The sequence below is a fragment of the Mesocricetus auratus genome, unplaced genomic scaffold, assembly GCF_017639785.1.
Source record: "Mesocricetus auratus isolate SY011 unplaced genomic scaffold, BCM_Maur_2.0 Super-Scaffold_100014, whole genome shotgun sequence".
NCBI classification, from domain to species: domain Eukaryota; kingdom Metazoa; phylum Chordata; class Mammalia; order Rodentia; family Cricetidae; genus Mesocricetus; species Mesocricetus auratus.
The window spans coordinates 55475273-55499986 of record NW_024429197.1 but is presented as its reverse complement, the minus strand read 5'-3'; the positions used below and the strand labels follow the sequence as shown (position 1 = coordinate 55499986).

General features: G+C 44.7%; 1 protein-coding gene across 5 annotated transcripts in view; it reads right to left on the bottom strand.

The window, feature by feature from the left end:
- Positions 1-21404, bottom strand: part of Nfib (nuclear factor I B) — a 412093-nt gene extending 390689 nt beyond the window's left edge. For 2 of the 5 annotated variants that reach the window (XM_040756251.1, XM_040756254.1), the window contains exon 1: positions 21282-21404. In XM_040756251.1, coding sequence (XP_040612185.1) covers positions 21282-21377 — 96 coding nt within the window. In that variant the 5' untranslated portion in view covers positions 21378-21404. The remainder of the gene's footprint in view (positions 1-21281) is intronic. The other 3 variants (XM_040756252.1, XM_040756255.1, XM_040756256.1) reach the window with 3 other exon arrangements.
- Positions 21405-24714: the final 3310 nt, after the last annotated feature.

Here is a 24714-nt window from a genome sequence, read left to right as displayed (position 1 = left end):
GGCAAAGCTGCCAACTCAAGGAGTCTCCCTTGAATGAATGGGTGAGTGAATGAAACATTCCTTGCCGCCCTGGAGTCGCACATTTTTTTTTCTGCTCTTGGTGGGAAGAGAATATTGCTTTGTTTCTCTTCATGCCATCTTGGGACTCTCACGCATTTCCCACAGCGGATCTGCATGGTGTTTACAGGTGCCTTCTGAAAACCACCCACTCCCGGGCTTCTAAACTCAGAGAAGCTGTGTCTCTGAAATGTCAGCCTCTCTCGTTAAGTCCCTTGCTCAAAAGAAGCGAGAGATGCAGACAAGGAAAGTTTTCAGCTCCTCTCTGGCTGTGCCAATTGTATAATGAGACTGTGGGACCGAGTTTATTTCCAAATTTAGACCCACTCAAAGCACAATGGAGGCTTCTAAACTCATCCTGGTGGCTCCCAAACCCACTTTTGACTTTTAAAGATTACAGATTTTTCTGAGTTTGATGAGTGGTGTGTGGGGGCAGAAAGTTCCAGAAGACAGGCTGGATAGTTTTTGATCATCATGTCCTTTTCTCTTTAAATGTGGTTAATTTAGAATCCACATTCCACTCCCATGGGCATACTCTAGAGGCAAATATTTCCTCTGCCTTTCAAAGAGGCTATTTTATTTCAGGTTGTCCAATTCCTTTAAAACCATATATCTGACTTCTTTGCTATATGGATTTTCTTAACTGCTACCTTATGATTTTTGCTTTCTTAATCTCGGCATTCTAATGTTCTTTCTTTTGAAATTACTCAATAAATAAAATGTGTATTAATCCCTACTTTATTATTTTATTTGAGCCATTTAGATTCACAGGTTATATCTTCACAATTTACCTTATGAGCATGAAACATTAAAAATGACTTTAAATTTTATTGTAATTAGCTAATTGCTTTTGAGACAGGGTGTGGTCCAAGTCTCCTTGCTCTTGAACTTCCTTCAGGGTTGCATCAAAAGTGCCAAGGGAATGACTGTGAAACGTTACACAGAAAGAGTCAAGGCACACCAGATCACGGTCATATCAGAAGTGCCATCTTCCATCTCCACTTTTCTCCAACCTGTCTGTCTGCAGGGGACATTTGCTCCTGAGGATGAAACGGAGAGTCCATTTGGACCTCTCCCCAGGTCAGGAGAACTTACAATTCTCCTTCTCGGAAGCACCTCACTCCATCTCTAGAGTGTGCTGTGAGGAGGGAAAGAGGAGGCCACAAGGGCGCCTTGGAGATGGACCGCGCACAGCAGCCTCCCTGGGGGCCCTGCTGGGGGACAGGAAGGCCAGAATTCATCAAGAGGTCAGCTAACCTCTAAGAAATGGCACCAGAGGAAGAAGCTGCAGGAGATAACAAAGGTGCATCCTCACTGTGAACAGGATTTAAGGTCAAAACCTCTTTAGGAAGCAAGTAGTAGTGTTTTTGAGCAGTGATTCTAGAATTTGGAATTCCTTCTCTCCACAGAAAATGGTGTAAAATTGCGACCATGACAAATACAATAAAAGCATGTAGACGAACATGAAGGAAAAGCCTGGAAGCACACCAGACATGACTAAAATATTGTTGTCTTTTGGGATTTTTTTGTGAGACTGATAGCAGTTATTAGCAAGAGGTTGGAAATTTCAGTGTCTTCCCTCTAATTTAAGGTGATTCTGTGGCTTACTTTGTAGTTATATTTTATTCTAGTGTAATTTCAACATTGCATTTTTTCCCTTCATTTGGGGGAGGAACACATGCATGCCACTCTGTTAACATTTCGTCTGTAAAACATGGCATCAAATGTTACACATTTCAGATGTTGTAAGTAATGTGCCCAGCTCCCCAAGTTTATGACCATCAATACAGGGTGAGATTTTCATTTTGGTCATTTCCTGTTCTTCCTAAGAGGACTTGGAGCTGGATGGCACCAGCTAATCCCCAGCCATGCCAAGTGAGTGCCTGGGACTGTGAAAAGACTTCTTAGAGCTCAGGTCTGCACACTGGACCCCATCGTCTCTCAAAGGAAGATGGACTAGTGAGGGTGGAGTTCCCTGGATAATAGCTCCTAACTCCAAGCATCTTGCTCAGCCTTCCTCATTCTTTGTTGTGTAGGAATTAGTAGGATAAGCCTTCCAAAGACACTGAAATGAGCCTCATAATAAGAATGTAACATGAAACACATAATTAGGAAAGATTGTTTGGGGAGAATCTGTGAAGGTAAATAAATATGGAGATGCCAGAAGCATATGCTTATTAAATGTAAATACATAAATCGGGCTTATTCTACAACTTCCTCTAAGTTTTATTTCCTCTCTTCCTCACTCAGTCATAAAATGATAAAGATTGCCAGCTAAGCAAAAAAAATTTTAGCTGGGTAAATTTCAATAACGTACGTAAAACTTGGGTTGCTTGGCTGAAAGGGGAGAGGAGTTTATTAAGTTGGGCTTGGTTTTTTTTTTTTAGAAGATTTGGGAGTAGTGAAACTTATTCCTTGAGTGTTTATCAGAAAGAGAACCAATGAGCCATAATTATAGGGCAAGGATTTTTGGGGACTACTGCCACCATCACAAAGTCTGTTTGCTTAAAGAATAGATGGGGCACATATTTTTTAATCCTTTTGTGGCAATGGTTAAGTACCGTGCCCAAATAGTACGGCCTCCACATATATATGTAGAAAAGCACAGATGATGCAGTGGACACGTTGGCAACATCAGCTCAGGGTCCTTCTCCTACCTTTCCTAACAACTACCCACCCCTTGCCCAAAGATCTCTGCTGGAAGATTACCTCGTCTTACATCACATCCTTCCTGAAATTGTTGTTTCGTCTCAGGGAGAGGAGCTAATCAAGCCATTCTAATCAAAATCCTTCCCACAAATTTAAATACAATTAAAAACGGATGGTGACTGCTCCTCTCAGTTGGTAAAAACTGTATGACACAGAATCCGAGAACCATTGCTTCCTGTATCCCACCTTGGGAGAAATTCTACCTACAGTGAGTAGAAAGGAAGCAAGCAGGGGTTAGGCATTAGTGACGCCTGCCTCCTGGGTCACCCCATCCTCCTGTGAGCTTCTTCCCTTCCTGTTGGTTTTCCCTGGGTCCCGTGAACCACTAAGGCCTCCTTTTATCTCTTCTGGTTCAAACTGGTTTGGATCACTAATTACCAAGAAGTTCTGTCGTGCCTGCTGCTTAATTAAAATATTTGATTAATTGAAAACTGGAAGCTCTCTAATGCAATCTGTGTTCACAAAGTAAATCTTTCCCACCTTTGAAAACTGATGTGCTGAATGTAATAACTGTTTCCTCTAGCCCTTGATTCAGCACATTGGTTACTTAGAGCAATGGCAAAGAAGGTAGCAGAACACAGCCAGCCAGGCTGGCACATGTTCCACAGTTGCATTACTCAGAAGGCTTCGTAGTGCCTCCTACAGACGGGAGGGACAGGTGCAGACAGGACCCAACTCAAATATAAAATAAAATAAAACAACAAACAAGCAGTCACAGACACATCCCAAGACAGAGAATGGGTGTGGGTGGTACAATGAGTGACATGCGGCATTTGCTTGACCTATGTTGTCTCCTTCACAAGGTCTTGCTTTTTCCAGGGACTGCCAGTCAGCACAGCAGGCTAGAATCCCTGCCCCTGAAAAGCTGGCATCCCATTCTCCTTTCTGGATAGAGAGAACACAGCAAGTGGTGATACCAATTTTTGAACTTGGGTGTCTATCCCTGGACAGCCACAGTGTTCTGTCTCTCTCCTCATCTAAGCAAATATGCAAGAGCACTCTCTGCTGTCCTTTGTAAGTCAACTTCTGTTCATGAATCTATCTGGGGGTTATCTAATTGTCCAAAGACCAGGGGGTTGATAAAAAAAAACCCTGCCCATTCCCAAAATGCTAGAGCAAACTGGGCATGGCTTACTGGAGACTCAGAAGTAGGGCAGAGTGGTCAAGAGCATCTGTTACTCTTACAGAGGACCTGACTCTACAAGCACCCATATCAGGAGCCCCATAACCTCCTGCAACTCCAGCTCCAAGGGGATTCAGCCTTTTTGGTCTCCTTGGGCATGTGCACTCACATCCACAAACCCACACACAGAAGGGACTGAGGATATGGCTCAGTAGTCGAATACTTGCCTAGCACCTGCAAAGTCCTGTGTTCAATCTCCAGGACCATCATGGGAGCCAGCCCAGTGGAAATGACTCTTAGTGAGAACTGACAGGTGCTGGGAGTTCTCAGAGCGCTTCTGAGGAAGCAGCTTTGCTTCCTATGAACATTATGAAGACTCATTTTAACTCTGGGATTGATTAGATACAGTTAAAATGTCTTTGAATCGTCTTTGGTTAACAGTGAAACTGGTCAGGCAGTGGAGGCTCACGCCTTTAATCCCAGCACTCTGGAGGCAGAGGAATGCAGATCTCTGTGAATTTGAGGCCAGCCTGGTCTACATAGCGAGTTCCAGGACATCCAGGACTGTTTCACAAAGAATCCCTGTCTCAAAAATAAAATATAAAAATAAAACAAGTAAAGAAAACAAATAAAAACAAATTAAAAAATAAAAATAGAAAATTAGGCATAACTAAACTTCTTTAAAAAACACACAAAACAAAGAAGAAGCTGGTTGGAAAAATTCTTAGTCAGGATGGTGTCAAGAATCTTCTGTGTCCTGGGCATCTGGGGCTTCCTTTCACTCCTCCTGAGGGTGAATCTAGGGCTAAGAAAGGTGAGATAGTATGGGCATGGTCTGGTAGATATGCCCCGAGGGTGTTAGGCAAGGTGTCCATGACCTCACAAACTTGAGGGAGCCTACAGATTGCCAGGACTGATGGGAAATGGTAGACTCTGACACGATGACCAAGCTTCCAGATGACAACCTTCTCCCTTCCACGACATACATGGAGTACTGAGTTCCTGCACCATGTCGAGAACTTAACCACACTCACGCCGGAGTCTGAATCCCAAACACTCGGGATTCTGCAAGAAGCTAAGGGGCCTGGGCACTTGCAGACCAGCACTGCTAATGGCTGCTCCCCTGGCAGGAAGCCAGGGAGCAGCCTCAGCTTGTTCATCTGTCAGAGTGAGAAGCCAAAGGCATTGGCGAGCACCTGCTTCCAGCCCTCAGGAAGCCAGCACTGAATTCAGGCCCTCAGCAGACGAGCTGCGGAGAGACAGGATTTACAGACAATTGCCTGCAACCACAGTCAAGCACACAGCCTATAACCAACTCCGTTTCTGCCAAATGCCTGGCCCTGGGAAACTGCAAGGGAAATAGCTAACCACCAGGAGGTGGGGGTTCGGATCTTTTTGTTTATTTTTCTAATCAGCACATTTGGGGTCTATTACCATGGTTTCAGGCTTGCCTGATGTGGGGGCTTTGTGGGATAGTCTCTTTTGATTTGGTAATATTTCAGATTTGGGACTTTCATGGGGCTATCTTCCTTCCTTGATCCCAGAAACAAAGGCAGTGACTGATAACTTCTACTCCACGAGGCAAAGGAATTGTGTCACTCCCTTATCTCAAAGAAAGGCTTCGTTCTTTCTGAAAAAAATTAATCACCCTATCTCTTACACATTTAAGCTCCTTGGCATTGCATGGGAAATTATCTGTTCCCCACTCGATTCATGCAAAAGCAAGCCTGTATACCCATCCTTAATCTCTTCTAGTTTTCTTCCAATTAGATGCAATCTTTTTCCAATACACTAATTAATACTTCCACATTAAATATTAGGCCTTGTAAGAGAAAAAAATCATCTGTAATATAGTCAGATCGCGCCAAAGAGGATTTTCAAACTCTTGCCCTTAATCTTTCTTTCAATTTTCTGCCATTTAGAAACAATTTTTTCCCCCAACACTCTAATGAATGCAAATGATATTCGTGATTAGTTAGTATTATGCTAATCTGAGCCTGGAATTTACCTAAATCTGCATGGTGTTGTCTGAGCACCAGATTGCTTTGGGTTTCTGAGGAAAATTACATTAGCCTGCCAGATGTACAAAACATGATAGAGTAGAAATCTGAGCAAATAATCAAGATTACATTAGTTTTGTTTCTTAATGAACAACTGTTGGCATTAGGGATTACAGACAAATTATGGTTTTCCTCTCTGAGCTCAAGCAGCTAAGCAGCTGTTATGAAGGTCCCCTTTTCCTGACTACCCCTAAATAGATTGGGAGCCACCAGGGCAGAGGGAAAGCATCTAAAATTTCACATAATTTAATTTGTTCCATTACAAAGTAATCATCACGACGAGGCCCACAGCTAACCTCCAAATTTCCCCCCACACACCCTCTCTCTGGAATGCGGGAGCCATTTGAGGGTTTCTGGGACAAACTCAATGTGCTTTTCTTCTCTCCTGTCGTGGAGGGATGTGGGCTGCATGCCTTTGAGGCATACCTGCTTTCTCTGCCCTCTGGGCCGTTTTCCAAAAGGGTGCTTGCCTAATTCCTGCTACTTGGGTGACACAGATGGAATGCTGCTGATAAGAATTTACGGAGGTAACACAGTACATCTGGCGGCAGACTCAGAGGCTGGCCGCGGCAGACGCTTGCACAAACAGCAGCCATCTGAGCTCAGTCCCGCATCCCAGGTTACTTGATCTAGGTCTGTGAAGTCTCTCTATAATGAAATCCTTGTCCTACAGTAGATGCATGGTGGTGGCGGTGGCGGTGTGTGTGTGTGTGTGTGCACATGCTATGTACATGTGTGAGGGGTGAGGAGGGGTAACAGCAGCCTCCGGTCCTGCTCTTGGACTTTTTTCTTGACATCAGTCAGCAACGTGGCAGGGCTGTGGACTTCCCTGTATAATGTAAGTGCCTCACTTACAACACAGCGCTTCGTTCAGCGTGCCGTTTCTGGGTCCAGAGCCACGCTCTCCGTTGCCACTGGGTCTGTGCCGTTTCTGGGTCCAGAGCCACACTCTCCGTTGCCACTGGGTCTTTGCACGTGTGGGTCCCTCCTTAGGAATTAGCGCTTTCCTCCCCGTCCCTGCCTCTGATGAAGCTGTAGCACTGCCAAGAAGACTCAAGTGCCTATGAGTTAGGTGTCCTATAGAAGTTCGAAGAAGCCCGTCTCTCACCAGCAAAGAGCGCAAGTGTTCACTTTCTTCCCACACTGGGTATGTCACAGGAAACGGAACTAAGCCTGCTTTGTTCACATGGTTTTTGTTATAATACTTCATGAAAAATTGTGGGCAGCATGAACAGACTCACAGTTGCAAATACAGTATTAATGGGGAAGGAAAGCTTGAATTTCCACACCATCGCATGGATGGACGTTCTACATGATAGGACGTTTGTGACAAGGTCATCACAAACACATGTGCAGAGGCTGAGATGCCCTCAATCCCCAGGCCCAGGCCACAAGGACAGGAGCTGAGATATATGAACACAGGCATTTCTTGACTTGCCGTGGCTGGTTGAGCAAGGCTGCTTGAAGGTGGAGTTCATTTTCCTGGCTCCTAGACTCACCTCCTGACCATCCTTACACACTGATGGACCCATTGCTCACTGATTGCTGTCACCTGCTGCTCCACCAGGTAGCATGGGGTCCTCAGTCTTCACCGTGATCTAGCATCCAGGAGTGAGGTCTCAATGGAGTGGGGCGGTAGGAGGAGAGTACATGCCAAGGGAAAGTCAGGAAGCTGTATGTAGGCTTACCCCCAGTGCCTACGCCTAACCCCTCACACCTGTATCGGTTTCTGAGCCCAGGGGAAGTTTGGAGAGAAACAGGAATAAAGGGGCAGCCGAGAGGAGCAGAGGAAGGAAGAGCAGCGGAACTACTGTCACTCGACTTGCCAGGAGTGCAAAATGCAGGACTCCTGACTGAGCAGAAGCCTCTCCAGCCGGTCTGATGCTCCAGAAGTCAAAGCCACACTCCCTGTTTTCACTCCCACCTCCGCATCCGATCCACAGGAGAATCCCTATCCCTGGTAGTGTTGGGAGAATCACTACGCAGCTGATGAAGGAAGGGCAGGGTGTTGTTGCCTGCACCCTGGCTGCTTAGAGACAACAGTATTCTGGTCCACACAGGTGACAGTGCCTTCCCCTGGGAACCTCAGTGCGGGTCTGTATAATGTCTCACAGTGACTGTTCACAGTTCATCTCATTTGTAAGTTGAACAGGAGTGACTCTGAAAAGCAGGGAGACTAGTGGGCAGAGACAGGAGAATGAGAAATGTCAAGTAGGACTGCCTTTCTGCTTCCCAATTGTTCATAGTCGAGCTCGGAGCAACATGGAGTGTGTGGCAGGAACAGCAAGTGAATTGAAACGGGCAGGAACTCAGAACCAAGAAGAAATCACCTTGTCAGAGCAGACTAAAGGGAGCCTCTGAGGAGCCTGGCTGAGCTACTTCCCTCGATCCCCAGTTGCTTGACTGCCGAGAGAGAACACATTCCAGGATTCAGTGTCTATAACTTTTTGGGTGGGGTGGGGGTGAAGAATATTTGCAGTTTTGTGTTTTAAACTATTTTTTATTGTTGTTTTTCTTGTCTGTACGTATTCCTTATTATAAAGTATCCCACTGTAAAGACTGTCTGTCCTCCATTTGTCATTAAACATGAGGGCTACCCCAAGTCGAGGTAATACGTACAAATTCCTTCAGGCCTCACCATAGTCTTATGAAGTGCATCTTTCTGTTATTCCAAGAAATGGTCAAGGACACTAAGTCCTGTTTTTCCAACTAGTCACCAATTTCTGGCATGCCGGGAGTTCAGGCCCTTAAGGGAAGGGCTCTTGTGACTCAACATGATTTGAAACTCTCCAGGTATAATTTTACATCCCCCTTTCTCTCCCATTTTAACTTTAGCTCCCCTTAAGTTCTCTGCTTTATGAACACAAGGAAATGTAGGCTGGGGAAACTGCAGAGACTAGACTAAAACAAATAACTGTACTTTCTGACTTTGCTTGTTCACGCGAGACTATACGCAGTGCAGTAACCCTCATCATACGTGGCGTCTTCAGGGCTGAGGCCTCCTCAGAGACACACCCACTCTATACCCTGCTATGATTGTTTCTATAAAAGCTCATTTCTTTATGTTCCCACTGAACAACTGAACACCAGCTCCTACTATATTTCCCCTAAAACTCCTGAGTCTCGTTCTATCACCTTATTTTAAAACTAAGGATGTGGCTTAATAGTCATGACTTCAGCATGGAAGACAAGAACTCAACAGTCATGAACAGGAAGCCTGACAGTTTGGAGATGGTTCCCACCTGACCTTCTGTCAAGGACTGCCTGGCTCTTCTGGATGTGGAGCAAACACCCCAGTGGAGTGTTCTACAAGAGACCATAGCTTAAGATCACAGTCCTTGCAATTATTACATCCAAATAATAGGAAATTCCTTTAAAAGGTGAGATTCTAATCATGGGAGGCCTGTAAAGACAAGAACCAGAACTACTCTGGGCGAGGATTGAATTCAGCTTTCATGGAGACTTCATATGCAGGTGTTTCTCAAGCCAGGTGATCAATGGGTCAAGATATTAATTTAAAGAAACAGTGTTTGATTTAAATAATGAATCAGAATGCACTGATAATTATTAAAAGAATTTAGAATATTAAGCATAAAGAGTGCCTTATATATTCAAATTTTATGGGATTTATGTGTGTGCCAGGCAATGTGGTTGGAAGGCCAAGGCATTAGGAACCAGTGAACGTCATTAACTTTGTACAGTCATAGGCTGCTGTGACGGCTCAGTGGGCAAAGCTAAGCCTGACCACCTGGAACTTACAGGGCAGAAGAAAACTGGCTCCTCAAAGTCTTCTTCTGACTTCCACATGTGTGATACACACACACACACACACACACACACACACACACACACACGGAGGAAAAAATAAGATGTTTAAAATCAAAACGAGTCAGACTGGAGAGTCAAATGGCTGGCTTTTGTCTTCAGAACAGTTTATAGCATTCTTTGAACTTTTGGGTTCTTGGATTGGTTGAAATTCCACAGCTCGTATTGATGGAGAAAAAAGAAGCAATCTAAAGGCAGGTAATGACAGCATATTAGTGAAGAGGTAGAAGAGGCTTCTAGCTGACAGGGTGGATGCTTTCCTGAACAAGACAAGGAGGGCGTCAGAGGTCCTGTACCCTTTCAAATGTCCTGAAAGCAGATTCAAGAAAGATATCCTTGCTCTGTTTTTAAATATTTTATCAAGTCACCAGAAGAGGTTTTTTTAATCCAGAAAAACAATGACTTGCTATCCAATTAAAAATGCCAAGCTCCCTTTGCATTTGACTAAATGTCATCAATATCTCATGACACGGGAGGTACTGGGCTGTTCAGGAGTTCTTGAATACCTTTAGTTGGCCATGATGGCTTTACTCCCGGGTCTGTCCATTCTCAGCTGAGTAAACATGGATGAACTATCTCAAAGCTCTGCAGTCTGGTGTCTTTGCTGTAAAATGGCAATCATACGCACTCACACGTCAGTGTTGCTGCCAGACTTAGATAAGATGGGATGTGTCAAGTCCATAGCAGACAGGCTATCATGCAGGAAAGCTTAAAGGATCGGGTTATTTGGAAAAGACGCAACTTTACATCACATTTCGATAAAAGCAATTTTCTCAGTTACTGGAGTCTTTCAAAAATAAAATTCAAGTAAAAACATGATCAGAAAAACATCTCTTTGGACAATACCGTCATCTAGGCAGCCGCTCGGACCCTGAAGAATGGCTATTTGCTAAGAAACTGGAGCCATTTCAGTGTTCCTGATTTGGGAAAACAGCTTTATCCAAAAGCCTTCCAATACTCAATAGTTATGCTTTCTATTAATATTCTAACAATTACTATACTTATCCCAAGGATCTGTAGAATTTATACTATGATTGGGGAGTCGTTATGGAAGTTTAGGAAAAAGCAAACTGACACGGGCTAACATTTCCGTGCTTCCCATAAGGAAGGCCTGTGAGGAGCGAGGAGGAGGGGAGGGGCCCAGCTGACATAGGTGGCTGTGCTGCGTGCTGAGCTGATTGATTGATTTCTTAATTAATTTATGATGGCTCAACAATAATTACAAGCTACTGTTTGTCAGCCAAATCACTTGTGATGAAGTCAAAGGTTCACATCTGCACTAAGGTTCCGAGGATCAATGCATCAATTAGCTACGTTGGCTTTTTTCCCACTCCAAGCTAACATGTGTCATTAATATTCCACCATTTGTATGTATAAACTAATTGATTGAACGTTTATCCTACATAAACATGTGGTTTGTATTATGTGGGGTTCCACTTAATACATCTTTCGTGCCAATATAATGAATAGCCTCACATAAGAAAACGAGTATCTTATTGGAAAATGAAACGGCAATTGAACATTAGTCCTTCTATTGGTGACAGTGCCTAGTCCTGGTGACCACTGTAGCACACAAAACTCTTCAATTCTATGGAAGAATGAGCTGGTGCAAATTTTAGAAGCAATAGACATTTGTGTGAGATTGCTCGTCCATGAATAAGAAGGAGCTATGTGTGATTCCACAAAACCACCACCACCACTGCTCTCTGGGATGGATTCTAGAGCTTAAATAGTGTTAATTGTAGGCATGTGATCTCCTGTTTTCACCTGCCCAAGGTCCAGATTGCAAATGCAAATCTATTTACCTTGAGGAACTTCTGCTAGGTTTGTATCCGTATCAGCACTGCACCCTGAGCTGGGTAGTGTACATTGAAGCCACCTGGGAAGTTCCCTGTCAATGTAGCTCCTTCCTTGTCCCTTTGAGGCAAAGGTTCCACCGGAGGAGGAGCGCTGCTGCCTCTGATGGCAACCATGACTGCAGTGTGTGGTGGGAGTGCAAACATTTGTCCACAGCTGACTTTAGTCCTGTGATTCTCCATCACAAGTATACAGTAAGATTCCACATAAGTGCCTGGGGAGTGATTAGTGAAGGAACATTGGCAGACAAGTAACTCCATCCTATGTGGTGTGTGCTGCGGAAGTAGCTGGCTAAGAACCTACCAGCTTTTTAGAGGCTTTTTAGAATATTCAAGTTTGTTTCATGACAGCTGTGTGGGAAGGGAGTCCCAGGAACAGGGGCAGGTGGCCTCCCATGAGCTAAATTTGGGGCTGAGGTGTTTATAACCAGCATACTGGGATACAGGCCTGGGAAGCTGGGCACCAAGTTATCGCCCACACACCAGCAAACCTTGCTGAAGCAGGGCTAAGCCCAGAGGTGGTCCCTTCTCTCTAAAGATCCCTTTCTAGGACGATTTAGAAGCAGTTAGTGCTTGGCTACTTTTTCTCCCCCGCTTCCCCCAGGACCTGTCTCCCTTTACACCCTCTATCTGCTTCATCCTAGGTTTCTAGTATTCCCGGCTCACACTTCTGACTCCTCCGCAAAACTCTGTCAAAATGCCAATCTACAACAGAGGCCTTTCCAACATCACCAGAAAGGGACAGATGTGGGAAAAGGCCATTTAGAATGGAAAGGTAGCCTCTCTGTGTGGGTGGAGGCCAGAGGACAATACCTTTCCTTGAGACAAAGTCTCTCACTGATACTCGGAACTCTCACCAGTTAGTGTATCCCCTGGGTATCCCCTCATCCCTGCATTCCCGACTCCAGGAGTACAAGAACACGCCACCACACCTGGCTTTTGATGTGGATTCTCAGGCTCAAATTCAAGTCCTGATGCCTACTTTAACTCCTGAATTATTAGCTCACTAGCTCAGAAAAGTGATCTTCTTAAATGAACTTCATTTCATCAACAATAAGCTGAACATCACAGCAACTCCATAGTGTGTTAGCATGATCATGTATCCTGTCAAGTACATCAGCCTCTCCCAGACCCTCTAAAAGGTCTAGTCACCACGAAGATGGCAATGAGAGAGCACGGGAGTGAGGTGTTTCTCCCAGGCCCTCTGAACGGTCTAGTCACCATGAAGAAGGCAATGAGAGAGCACGGGAGTGAGGTGTGAACATGCCATGAATTGCTCATCGCCAGCCTTCCTCAGCAACGATGTGTCTCCTGAAGGGACACAGGATTGGCTGCTTTTGCTTCTCCTGAGTGTCATCCACTCTTTCCCTCAGCTTCAGACTCTAAGCTTCATCTTAGCCCAAACATACTTCTAACACATGTAGTTTCATTGAGCATAGGCCACCTGAGGTCTCAGGCTACAGCCTGGTGGCCCATCGTCATCCGTCGGCTCAGAGACTGGGGCCTCAGAAGGATGCCACCAGCAAACGGGGAGGGGCGTAGGGAGGGAGAGATAACTGTCTTGATGCAACTTAGCCATGATTTATTAGAAGCCCTTTGTGTGCTATACTGTTTAGGGATAATAGAGAAGTCCTGCTCCCTGTTTCTTGGGATTTATAAGTTTGTATCCACACCTAAGCAACCAAATTAGACAAATCTTACATCTACACAGAACCAATGTCATATACTCACATGCCTTCACTCACATTCAACCGTCATACATGCAGGTCACACGCAGCATAGAACCATCCTAAACTGTGCTGTTGTTTTATCTCAAAGAGTTGCTGCTGATGTTGCTACTCCTAACAATCCTAAAACTAGATTCGAAATGACTCAGAACAGTGGTTCTTGTGGGTCCCAACCCTTTGACCAACCTCCATTTCCCAAAGCATTTACAATAAGATTCATAACAGCAGCAAAATTACAGTTATGAAGTAGCAACAAAGATAATTGTATGGTTGGGGTCACCACACCATGAGAAACTGTACTAAAGGGTCAGAGAATCGGGAGGGTTGACAAACACTAGCTTAAAGGTTAAGAGCATTTGCTGATCTTGCAGAGGGCCTGGACTCAGTTTCCAGTATCCATACGGCAGCTCATAGCCATCTATAACTCCAGTTCCTGGTCATATGATGAAGAAAGCATTCTTTTGACCTCTTTGACACTAAGCATTCACATGTTGCGCAGACATGCATGCAAGTAAAACACTCATACACATAAAGTTAAATAATGGAAAATTATTTACAATATCATGTGCCATCTACCTGTAACTAGCCAAATCCTTCAATTTTAATGCACACTAAGTGGAGGCTGAAACAGTAAAATCCATGGACAAATGACAGAGATTTTAAGAGCAAAGCTATCTATCAATAAAGAAGTTGGCGAGTTATAACACAAGGTAGCATTGGGAGATTTTTCCTTATTTCTTGCTGTCTTATTAGACATACAAAAGGCAGTAGGGGCCCTGCTGTTTTACAGGGTGAAGGTGATTTAGCCTTGTGATTTGAAGAACTAATCTTTTGAGTTCAGCCACAGAATCTGCCAAGGTTATCACGTGACGCTTTAGACATCAAGAGTTCCTCTGTTGTCTGGTGAAAATCCCCTTTATTCACACTCCAGAACACGGACAAAAGTCTGAAAGATCCCCTTTGCCCACTCAGGTGACAGCAGCAACTGATAGGACGTGCAGATTGGTTTCCTTTTCCTTGAATAGTTTCAGGTTGTTTACCAAACGTCACCTCACTACAGTGTCACTAGAGTTCTAGGAGATGAGTGGACACCAAAACCTAAATAGCACAAACACTTCACTTGCCAGTATGCTTCCAGAAATTTCTCTCCAGATGACTTGTGACTACAGTCAGTCTAATTGCCTCGAGAGGAGATGAACGGAATCACATTTTCAACAATTCACTCCACCTCCCTGTCCAGAGCCCTATGGCTCTCAGAGCAAGTGAGCATACTGGCGTGCTCAACACAAGGAGGAGTAGAGCCTGGGAAAGAGGGGAGAAATGAAGTTGGAGGCAGGCATATGCAGGCCAGACAATAGTCAAATGCCTCATGATATTTATAAGATGTGAGGTAGCACCCAGGTCACGGGGATGAAGCAGCCCCCACACCAGGCTCCAGAAAGAAACAAGATCAACACTTCTGGTTTTTAAACTGTGTCTCAGTCCCTCCTCCCTCGGAGTGGAGTGCCCTCTACCAAGTTACTAAACCTCTGAGTCGAGTGGCCTCATCTGCAGCATGGGGCTGGTAATGCCTGTTTTATTACGCTGTGCTGAAGTCTGAATGAGATGCTTTATATAAATTGCCTTCCCAAGTACGTGGCAGACACCTGGCAAATAAGAGCCCCTCAAAAGTCATTGGTTTTTTTACCTTTAAAATCATAGTAGTCAATGTTTAAAATTAAAACTAAGCTAATACATAGCATTAGCCAACAGATCTTAAGCATCTAAAATGCTTTAGGAGGCACTGCTTGTGAGAAATCTGTAACAATCTGAGAGGGAAAACACTAAATTTTTATAGCTTATGAATGTATGTAGTTTACACACACACACACACACACACACACACAATATTTATGTGAGTGAACTGGAAAAAGCCACCATAGTTCTAAAAGACACCTTGAAAATGTTATAGCCCATTATGAGTATTTGTGAGTACCTACTAAGTGCTTGGATCTGAGCCTGAATAAATAGAGTTTGTGTTAGGCCCCTTGGGTGGGTGTCGTGAACCTTGCATTCACCAGGTGCCTTGCTGGCTCTGTCTCATTCATCCTCACGACAGGTTGGAGAGACAAGTAATGAGAATGATTATCTGCACTTTACAGCTGCCTCTACCAGCGCAGGATGAGCAAATTCATTTGCCAGAGGTCACGGAATCTACATTTCCCAGGATTCAGCCCCGTGCTCATAAACATATCCATTATGTACAAACTTGGAACATGAACACTGTATGTGAGAAAAAGCAGCCACTCACTGAACTAAGTAATTTTGGGGGGAAGCACAATGTTAGGATTTATTTTAGGACAGTGAGAAATGAAAACGGTCACCAAAGCCATCCAGTACGTGCCACATTAAATGTGTCCTGTGGCACGCTGTACCAAGTGTCAGTTGACACAATAATAATGACCAGAATAACACACACAGGGTCCTTTCTAGTCTTCTGACTCTACCAAGCACTGCAATTTAAGTGACTTACAGGCGATGAAGCACACAGCAATGCTGTGTGCGCCCCTTAGCCCGACTCCTTGTCTTCACATTTAGTTTCTGTGACTATGTCGTACATGGAAATGCAAGGAAGGGATGCCATCCCTTCTCCCTGCCCTGCTGTATTTGCCAGTAGCTGAGTCCATGTGCTCAGCCTTTTAGGAGGATCCACATTACAATGTCACAAAATAACAGTTTCGGGGACTAGAAAAATGCCTGTGGTGACTGACACGGCTCAGCCACGTTAGAGAACTCTGCCACGGTCTCGGTGACACTCAGAATCAGATAGCTCTCTGTTGACCAGCCTCTAAACTGGAAAATCAACACCAGCTTTCCCATAGATGGAAGCAATATCACCCTTGAGAACACGACCCTTTGCTTCAAAAAAAAAAAAAAAAAAAAGAGCTGGAAAGGAGACGAGGCGGCACTTGTGTTTCCTTACCCTCTGATTAAATTAATAACCATCTAATCGCTGCTTGTTAAGATAGGATCCAAAGTTTGTGTGTAGTGGTGCCGCGGTGGCCATGCAAGGGTGAGGGAAAACAGCTCACGGAAATCGGCCCAGAAGCTGTTCCCCTGTTAGAAAACATCTTAGAGTGTCTACCCATGTCCTTCAACACGTCTTCTGCACAGCTCCCTGTTATTGAAAGCTGGTTTCACATATTAAAAATGGCATTATAAATGAGCCTATGTCACTAAATAATAAAGGGATGGGAGATGTAAAGGAAAAAACATATCCCACTGGTAATGGCATTTGAGAGATTTAAAAGGCAGTATGTTATTTAGAGCATGAAGCCTCTTTCTTGCAGACACTGTATTCCTCACCGTAGTGGCTGCTCCACACAGAAGTGGCTTTTAGAATAGTTAGAATTGACCATTATTCTTTATCCAAGCCATTAACTGTGTAGGAGACACCGTAGAGGTGATGGTCGTGTTAGTATTCACCCAGGGTCTGGGAAAGGATATTGGGAGATGCACTGGCTATGCTTGGTTTAGGCATGTGAGTCTCCTCCATCATCCAACAATTGGGGAAAGAGAAGCCCTTCAGCAGCACACTAAAGCGCGGACACCTCCTTTAATGCTGTGATGTGGGTCTGATTCCAGTGAAGGCAGATAGGGTTGCTGCGCCTGCGCCAAGGCCTGGCACATAGTGTGGACCTGATGATGTTGAACAAAACATAGACATCTTAGTCGCCAGCACTGTAAACAGAGTCTATCCACGGACACCGCGTCTTCTGGAAAGTGCTTCATGTGGTTATTAGTTGTGTGATGTCTGCTGATTTCGGCCTCACTTTTAGAGGTCAGCTAGAATTTGACATGAAATAAAGGCTGTGTTTTGGTTTTTCAGATACATGTCTACAGGGCCAGAAGATCGTCTCGGTGCCTATACTAGGTTATTAGTCACTGGGTTCTGTTCACTCTTGTACCAGGAAAGAGCCTTATTCACAGATAATTTTTCATATATTTAGTAGATGGTCCAGAAACACTCTGGTTAGTAGTAAAAAGATACTAGATTTCTAAGAAGATGCTAATATTAGAACTGTCAATGAAAAGTAGACAATTATAAACCTAAATTTGCCTCAAATTCTCAAAGAGTTTAGAAAAATATTTTCCATTTTGATTGTCTCTTCGATGCAGTTATCTTTTCACAGACATCTGTCATCTAACTAGTTAAAACTGACACTGAGAGCAAAGTCTGATTATTAAGGCCACGAAACAAAAAGTGAATCATTTAATGACATTGTTATTTTATTAGCATTGCCTTAAGTCACGTGATAAAACTGTATAAAGGAACTTAGCTCAACTTCATAAAACACAGAAAAATTACTTTCTTTCAAGAAAAGTTTGCATTCTGTCTTAGTTAACAGAGTAACATATATTCAACAAAAATAGCCCCATGACTGACAATATAAGGTCTACTTCAGTTTTTGTGCTGATCTATCCATTTACCTTAATTAATACTTAAAAGAACTTCAGATTTCATAGATAAGTGGTTTGTTTTCAAATTAATTTTAGGGATTAATATTTAAATAGTAAGTCTTTACAATTAAGGTAAACTTGCCAACATTCTGGCCTAGTTCTGATGAGATCAAAGGATTAGACCTAGGAAACTTAGAGGGAAGAAAATTATGTCTGGTGCGGATCTGCCCCCTTGAAGTTCCAAACAGCTACCAAAGAAGATTTAATAGAATTCTCTCTCCCTCTCAGAGAGCTTTAAATAAACAATGCAAAACAAAATGAGAATTCCGGAAATCACTCATGTTAGTTTTATTTGCCAACAGTTTAAAAGGAAACATAGCGCATCTCCAATAACCAGTGGTGAGATACATGAGATGTATCTTTAACACAGACTAAGTAGTATTTGCAAATAACTCGAAAGGTCATCAAGAGAACTCTAAATATAACCGACAAACTGTTGTGAGATCACTCTCAGGCTTGCTCTCCTGGAAAGAAATCATGTAGGAAGTCATCTAAAGAAGTAAAATGTGAAGTTCATCATTTAAAAAAATACACTATGTACACGCATTAAATACACACAGCACACATTCAAGTAACACATACACAGCTGAGCATTAAAAAAAAGAAAACACAATATAGGTGATAGTTAACTCACACTTCAAATGCTCACAAGAGTAAAACTTACCAGGTTAAAAACTATACACATGATAGTTAACACATATTACATACGCTCATAAAAGTAAAACACACAGGATTCATCTTTTAAAAACTGCACACGTGTGGATGATAGTTGACATACACACACACACACACACACACGCACAAGAGTTTATTCTTCCTATACTTGTTTATTGAGCTGTCTCAATAAGATGTTTTTTCTCCCTCTGTTTTACCAAAACATGCCTATCTAGGAAGGGAAACAGATGTAGAATTGGACAACCATGGCTTGTTTGGGCTTTTTCCCCTGTCAAGTAGAATTTATGATCATTGTCACACAGAAAGAAAATCTAAGTGGAACAGACAATGAGTCAGGAAGCAACTGTCGGTACGTTGACACTGCGGCTTTGGAATTCAGGCTTTGGTTACTAAAATTTCATTTGATTAAGCAGAACAAGGATACAGTATCCTTTCTTATACAAAACCCTGAAGTAATTATAAAAATGAAAGAGTCGGTTTCATGGTTAAGAGGAGAACCACAATGAAAGAGATTGTAAGAATTTTAAAGCACATTAAGAATGTGTCTTGCACCTTATAAAACCGGGGCAGTAACACTCAGGTGGCCATGTTTGCTTCCTGCTCTTTCTAGCACTGTACTAAAGATGAGCAAGAATGTAGCTGGGTTAATTAGGTGTCCCACAAAGCACCTGTCACCCCAAGTTTCTAATGACATATTAAATAATAATCTCGTAAATACTTCAGTCCCAAATTACCAAAGTCCATTAAAACGGAATCATCCTAGGAAGAACCTTGCACGCCATTCATGTAACATAATTAAATCTAAATATAAAAAATAACTTGTGCAAACATTTCCAACTTGGTATTGTATCTCCAGACATGTCCTTGTCCTTCATCTGCATCTTAGAGGGCAACAAAATCACATAATTAAAAAATAAATGATCATCTCTGCACATCTTTAAAGACAAGTGCTCACAAGGCACTTCCCCTGGTGAAGCAGACTGCAGAGGAAAAGGATCAATTCAAGGGCGAATTAGTGACCAATAACTATGCTACACCGATCTGTTTTCAAGTAAAATTTCTCAGCATTTTTCCCCCAACAGCAAATATTTCACCTAGTGAAAATATTCACTTTAGAGCCCAGTTCTTAGACCATCTTAACATGAGTTTCAGGAAACAGAGTCACCATTAAAATATCACTTCAGAGCCTTGGTTTAGGCATGTAGGACAAGTCTTTCAGACATTTTTGCAACACTGGAGGAGAGTTAGATCGGTTGTGAAATGGGCTTTAACGAGAATTAAAGGAGAGGAGAGGGAGGGAGAGAGGGATGGAGAGATGAGTCTTGTCTTTTGACACAGAGGACGCCAAACAGCAACAAGTAGCTCTCCTGTGGCTCTCAAATCCCAGCTAATGAGAGAGCACACGGAGAAGGGCCTCAGCGGGCAGTGTGGTCTCCGTTCAGGGAGCTGCCAGGAGGAGCCAGCCCACAGGCAACAGCACTGAGTCTACCTTTCAGAAACTCACAGGTATTAATAAGAGCACCAGGACTCCTTGGAAAGAGCTGCCTTCTATCCTGCAGATGGACTAAGCACTGGGGCAGTCATATCTCTCCCCACCCAGGAGAGATTGTCTCCAACTTTACTAATTGTGAAAATAGGCAGAGGAACCAAAGCTCTCCAGACACAAATACAAGGGTCAAATTGATAGAAAAAAGAAAAAGCAAAAGGAAGACAAAAAAAAAAAAGAAACAACTAAAGAATTGCTAAGATAAACTAGCCAATGACAAACTCGATAGCCACGTTAAATGCTGGCTGGGGAAGGTTTCCCCATTCATGTCACGGCTGCAGCATACAAGCGACCATTGTCCACACACAGAGGCCAGCATATTGAAAGTTATCATGTAGCACTTTTATAATGTGAACACGTTTTTCTTTCCCCCAGCTCCCGCCTCTCATCCCAGCATCCTGACTGAAGAAGGCCGAAACTTGTCATTTCCCCGACACTACTTGTAAAGTTGAATTCCGGGGTTCACTCGTGCACTGGTAGTTTTTCTTTTTTCTCCTCCCCACATTTGCAGCTGGGACAAATATGGAGGGGGAACAGCAACAGCAAACCCACACACAGTCGCCTGAGCAAGGAAAAATAATGAACTGAATATGCATACCCTCATTAACTAAATTCAATTACGCTGAGTGGCATAGTAATCAGTGGTTGCTCCAGTTACAGTATTCATTGAAAGGGAGGTGGATTCCAATTTAAGGCGAAGCGTGGGGGACAGTCGCATACTGATGAGGGAGCTGCACACAACACGCTACAACGCACCGTCTAAATCATTATTTGAGACCCCGGAGAAAGAAGTGCGTTGCTCTGTTTTAAGATCAACATAAGAACAATTAGGCAAGAAAGCTCCAGTCCCCTACAGCCTGACTGCCCCGCCTGTAAAGTTTGCAGCAGCCAGCCTAGGGCCGACCAGAATATTTGCATTTTTTTCTTTTTCTTTCCTTTTTTTTCCTTTTCTTTTTAAAAAGTGAACACAAACTCACCCTGCCCTTTAAAAGAGAAGGTCTATGCCCCGGCCACAAGAGTGGGAAATCCTATCTAGCCCACTGGTGTGCAGAACTCTCCAGGCTCCCACAACTTGAGCCTGAACTTTCAACAGGCAGAGAACTTTGCAACACGTGTGGGGAACAACAAAGGAGGCGCTCCAAGGAAAGAAGGGAGGGGGCATTTGGAGGGAGGGTGGGAAAGGGTTATCAACGCCAAACTTACCATCCACCAGGTCCTGGCTGACATGTCATAGCAGAGCTGCCATTTGATGGAGCTGTCCGATGTTTTCCCAGCCATCCTGCTGTCAGCGGCCTTCATCAGAGGCAGCTCAATGGGAGATAAGAGACCTAATCGAGAAAACATCAGCGGTGGCTTGCAGGACTACATGTAGGCCAATCCTTATCACACTGCATCATGGGAAGAGCTCCTTCATTAGCAGGAGGAACTGCAGCCTCGCAGATAGAGGGACAAGGATCAGTTCTTTTGCCTTTTTTTTTTTTTGGTCTAAAGGGATTGGTGAAAGTAGCTAGCGTTCTTTGTGTATCATGTGTACAAGAGTTAAGTATCTTGCAAGTGGGCGGCTAACTGCCTTGCTGGGCGATGCAGACTAAAGTTTATTTGCATTCTTCTCTGTTGTATATTGTTTGACATGGTCCATGGTCCTTGCTGAGCAGATGAAGAGAGGGGAGGGGTGGGAGGGAGGGGACGGGGGGAAAGGGAACTGTAATTGCTCAGAATTAATATCTCCCCCAACAAAGACGTAACAGTTTCATTGACATAGTCGGAACACAGTTCAGATGTCACTGCACACAGGCTTGAAGCGCTCGGGTGTGTGTGAGAATGTGTGAGCGTGCAAACACACACACACACACACACACACACACAGTGGAACACACAGGTAGCAGCTGCAGCTGGATTCGGCTGAGGTTGCCAAAGGCTACAAACTCCATTCTCATGCTGGACATATGGAAACAGTTTTAACTCTTTGAAATCGCTGTTCAGGACAAGCCCGGGAGTTTGCAAGGGTAAGCCTGCTTTGAGAACAGACTTGCAATCAGGAAGGTAGCCTGCCTGGTGCTCTCTTCCTTCCAAAAGGAACCTAGAAACAGGAAGACCCGATAAAAATGAGGAAGATGAAGGCCAGGTTTGTGCATGGTCTGACTTTATTCCTAGTTTCTCCGTCACTTTTTCTCTGTCTCACTCTTCAAAGGGTTCCTTTCTGCTTCCTTCTGGGCTTGGCACTGGCTTCCCAGTGAGCACACACAGGGAGCAGGGACTAACTTACTAATAAAAACACTTGCTTCGGAGAGCCTGCCCTCTTTCCTTCCCCCTCCCTCCCTCCCTCCCTCCCTCCCTCCCTCCCTCCCTCCCTCCCTCCCTCCTTCCCTCCCTCCCTCCCTCAATTTCCCAAAGAATAAAAATCCAAATAATACACAGAAATCCTACAGGATCATGTCACTACAGTTAGAAAGCCAGGTGAGGACAAGCTGACATGTTTCTTCCCTTGCTTTTGCTAAACTACAAGTAGCACATTTTCGCACAGTGGCTGCCACTGAACTTCAGGTCCCCACAACGCTGCCAACACGGCCTGGGAGCCTCTCTATGCTGATATTTTATCACCCTGCCTTCCACGGGTCTGTTTTCTTGGCCAGCCCTTTAGGCTAAGGGTTCCTACTGGCCGCACACAATTTAAAGGGCCAAGCTCCTGTTTAATTGGGGGGGGGAGTGGATTGCTACATTACCCAAGTTTTCTGTCCTCTGTATTCAATATGTGAGAGGCTGTAAAAACAGCTCCTTGAGGCTTGGAGCTTCCAGCATGAGAAGCAAGGCTGAAGCTCTCTCCTTCGGGTATTTTTATATTCACCCGGGGAGACATGTCAGCCACGAGACACGGTGGGAGCTTAACATGACCTGATGGAGGCTGGCAGCAGTAGGGCCTGCCTTGAACCAGCTAGGCCTCAGCCTCTGGGGTAGAGGAGGCATCTATGGCTCCCTCACCCTCTAGGATTTTTAATTCTCAAGCAGGAGGTTGTGTCTGGGGACCTGATGCCCCACCCAGGCTTCTACCTTTGAAACCCCACCCAGGCTTCTACCGTTGAAACACTCCATGATCCCCTACCACACTCCGCTCTCTTCTTTATCCCTCTTAGACTCATTGCAGATTTTCTCTGAGCACTGTTAGGGCAATACGCTGACTAATGGTGATCACTGACGGTTGTTTTAACTTTCATGGACCCTAGCAACTGTGACAGATGCCTACTGTGTACCAGATGTTGCAGTGGCCGCTGGGAGGCCTAGAGGCTAGAGATACACCCAGAGTCTCGTGCAACATACAGCTGTGTGCACCCAAAGTCCCGCCAGCTAGAAGAGGATATAGCTGCTTGGCGTCGCCCAGAGGGCGAGATGTGTCCAGACAGGGATGTCCTCAGGCGGTGTCAGGTCAGCAGCAGCCTGGGCCCAGGACCAGACTCAGCATTTGCAGAGCTCCCTGTAGGGATGGCTGTGTGGCCTGCGGTTGAGGCTTGGCGTCTTGACCCCCCTCCAGTCAGTTCTGATCTGCCCACCTCTCTCTGTGTGTGTTCAGTGTGGAAGACTCCCTCCTTCCGGCCGTCTCTGCCTGGCCTCCTTTAGAGCGTCCTTCAGGAGCGGAGGCCAACTTGGTGACAGCCCGAAAGCGTTCAAGTCACCACCACCCACATCCCACCTAGAATCCTTTGATAGTCTCGGCACTCTGTGCGGCTAGCGCACTAGTGCAGCTGCTGAGAGGACCCCTGGTGTCACGGGTTCCGTGGGAACACCTCCTTTAATTAGCTGGTGGCATGTGGGAAATGATGAGATGACAGGAGAAGCAGGGGAAGGGGAGGGGGCAGGAGAGAGGCTGTGGCCGCTTCCAGACAAATGTGTGAGCCGTGGGGAACAAAAGACGGCACAGAAATGAGGGAACCACGTGTCTCTTGCGTGGCTGGGAATGCCAGAGAACAGGTAATGAGAGCTAGCTGCAAGAACTAAAGAGAGGCTAACTTGTGCTTGGGGCTAGAATCGACCAGAAGCAGGTCCACCGGGACCATTCTCCACCCAAGGCCCCGGAGTGCCTTCCAGGGGGGCTCCTGGGTTGTCTCAGACAGCAGGTGTGAGCAGATCCTCTGCCTGAACTGCTCTCGTTGGCGCAGGCCTGCAAGCTAGCTGGAATTTTTAAAACACACTTGAACTCTGGAGGCACGAATAAAAAAAGGGGAGCTTCTGGAACACTGGTGCTTGAGAACATCGGCAAGACAGAGACTCCAGCAAGCTGAGTCTTCCGCCCAAAGCCAGCAGCAGTTGAGGCTGAGTTATCCCCCCAAAGTGCTTTGATCCTATCACCAGAAAACAAAACAAGTCGGCCTGGAGCCCACTTAAGGATGGTGAGGTTTGCAGAGAGCACCCCCAACATACATGCCTCTTCCTTCACTGTCCCCAGCGACTCACAGCCTCTTGACCACTATGCTGGGAGTGTGGTGACCAGGATCCTAGTCGCAGGGCTGTCCCCTCTATCACCCACTGGTTATACGCCCTTAATATCAGCTTCCCCTTATTGACTCAAACCACACAGCTAATAGTTAACACAGAATGAACGGAAAGCAGGAAAAATCCCTTTCTTCCCCACCAGAGTGGGAGA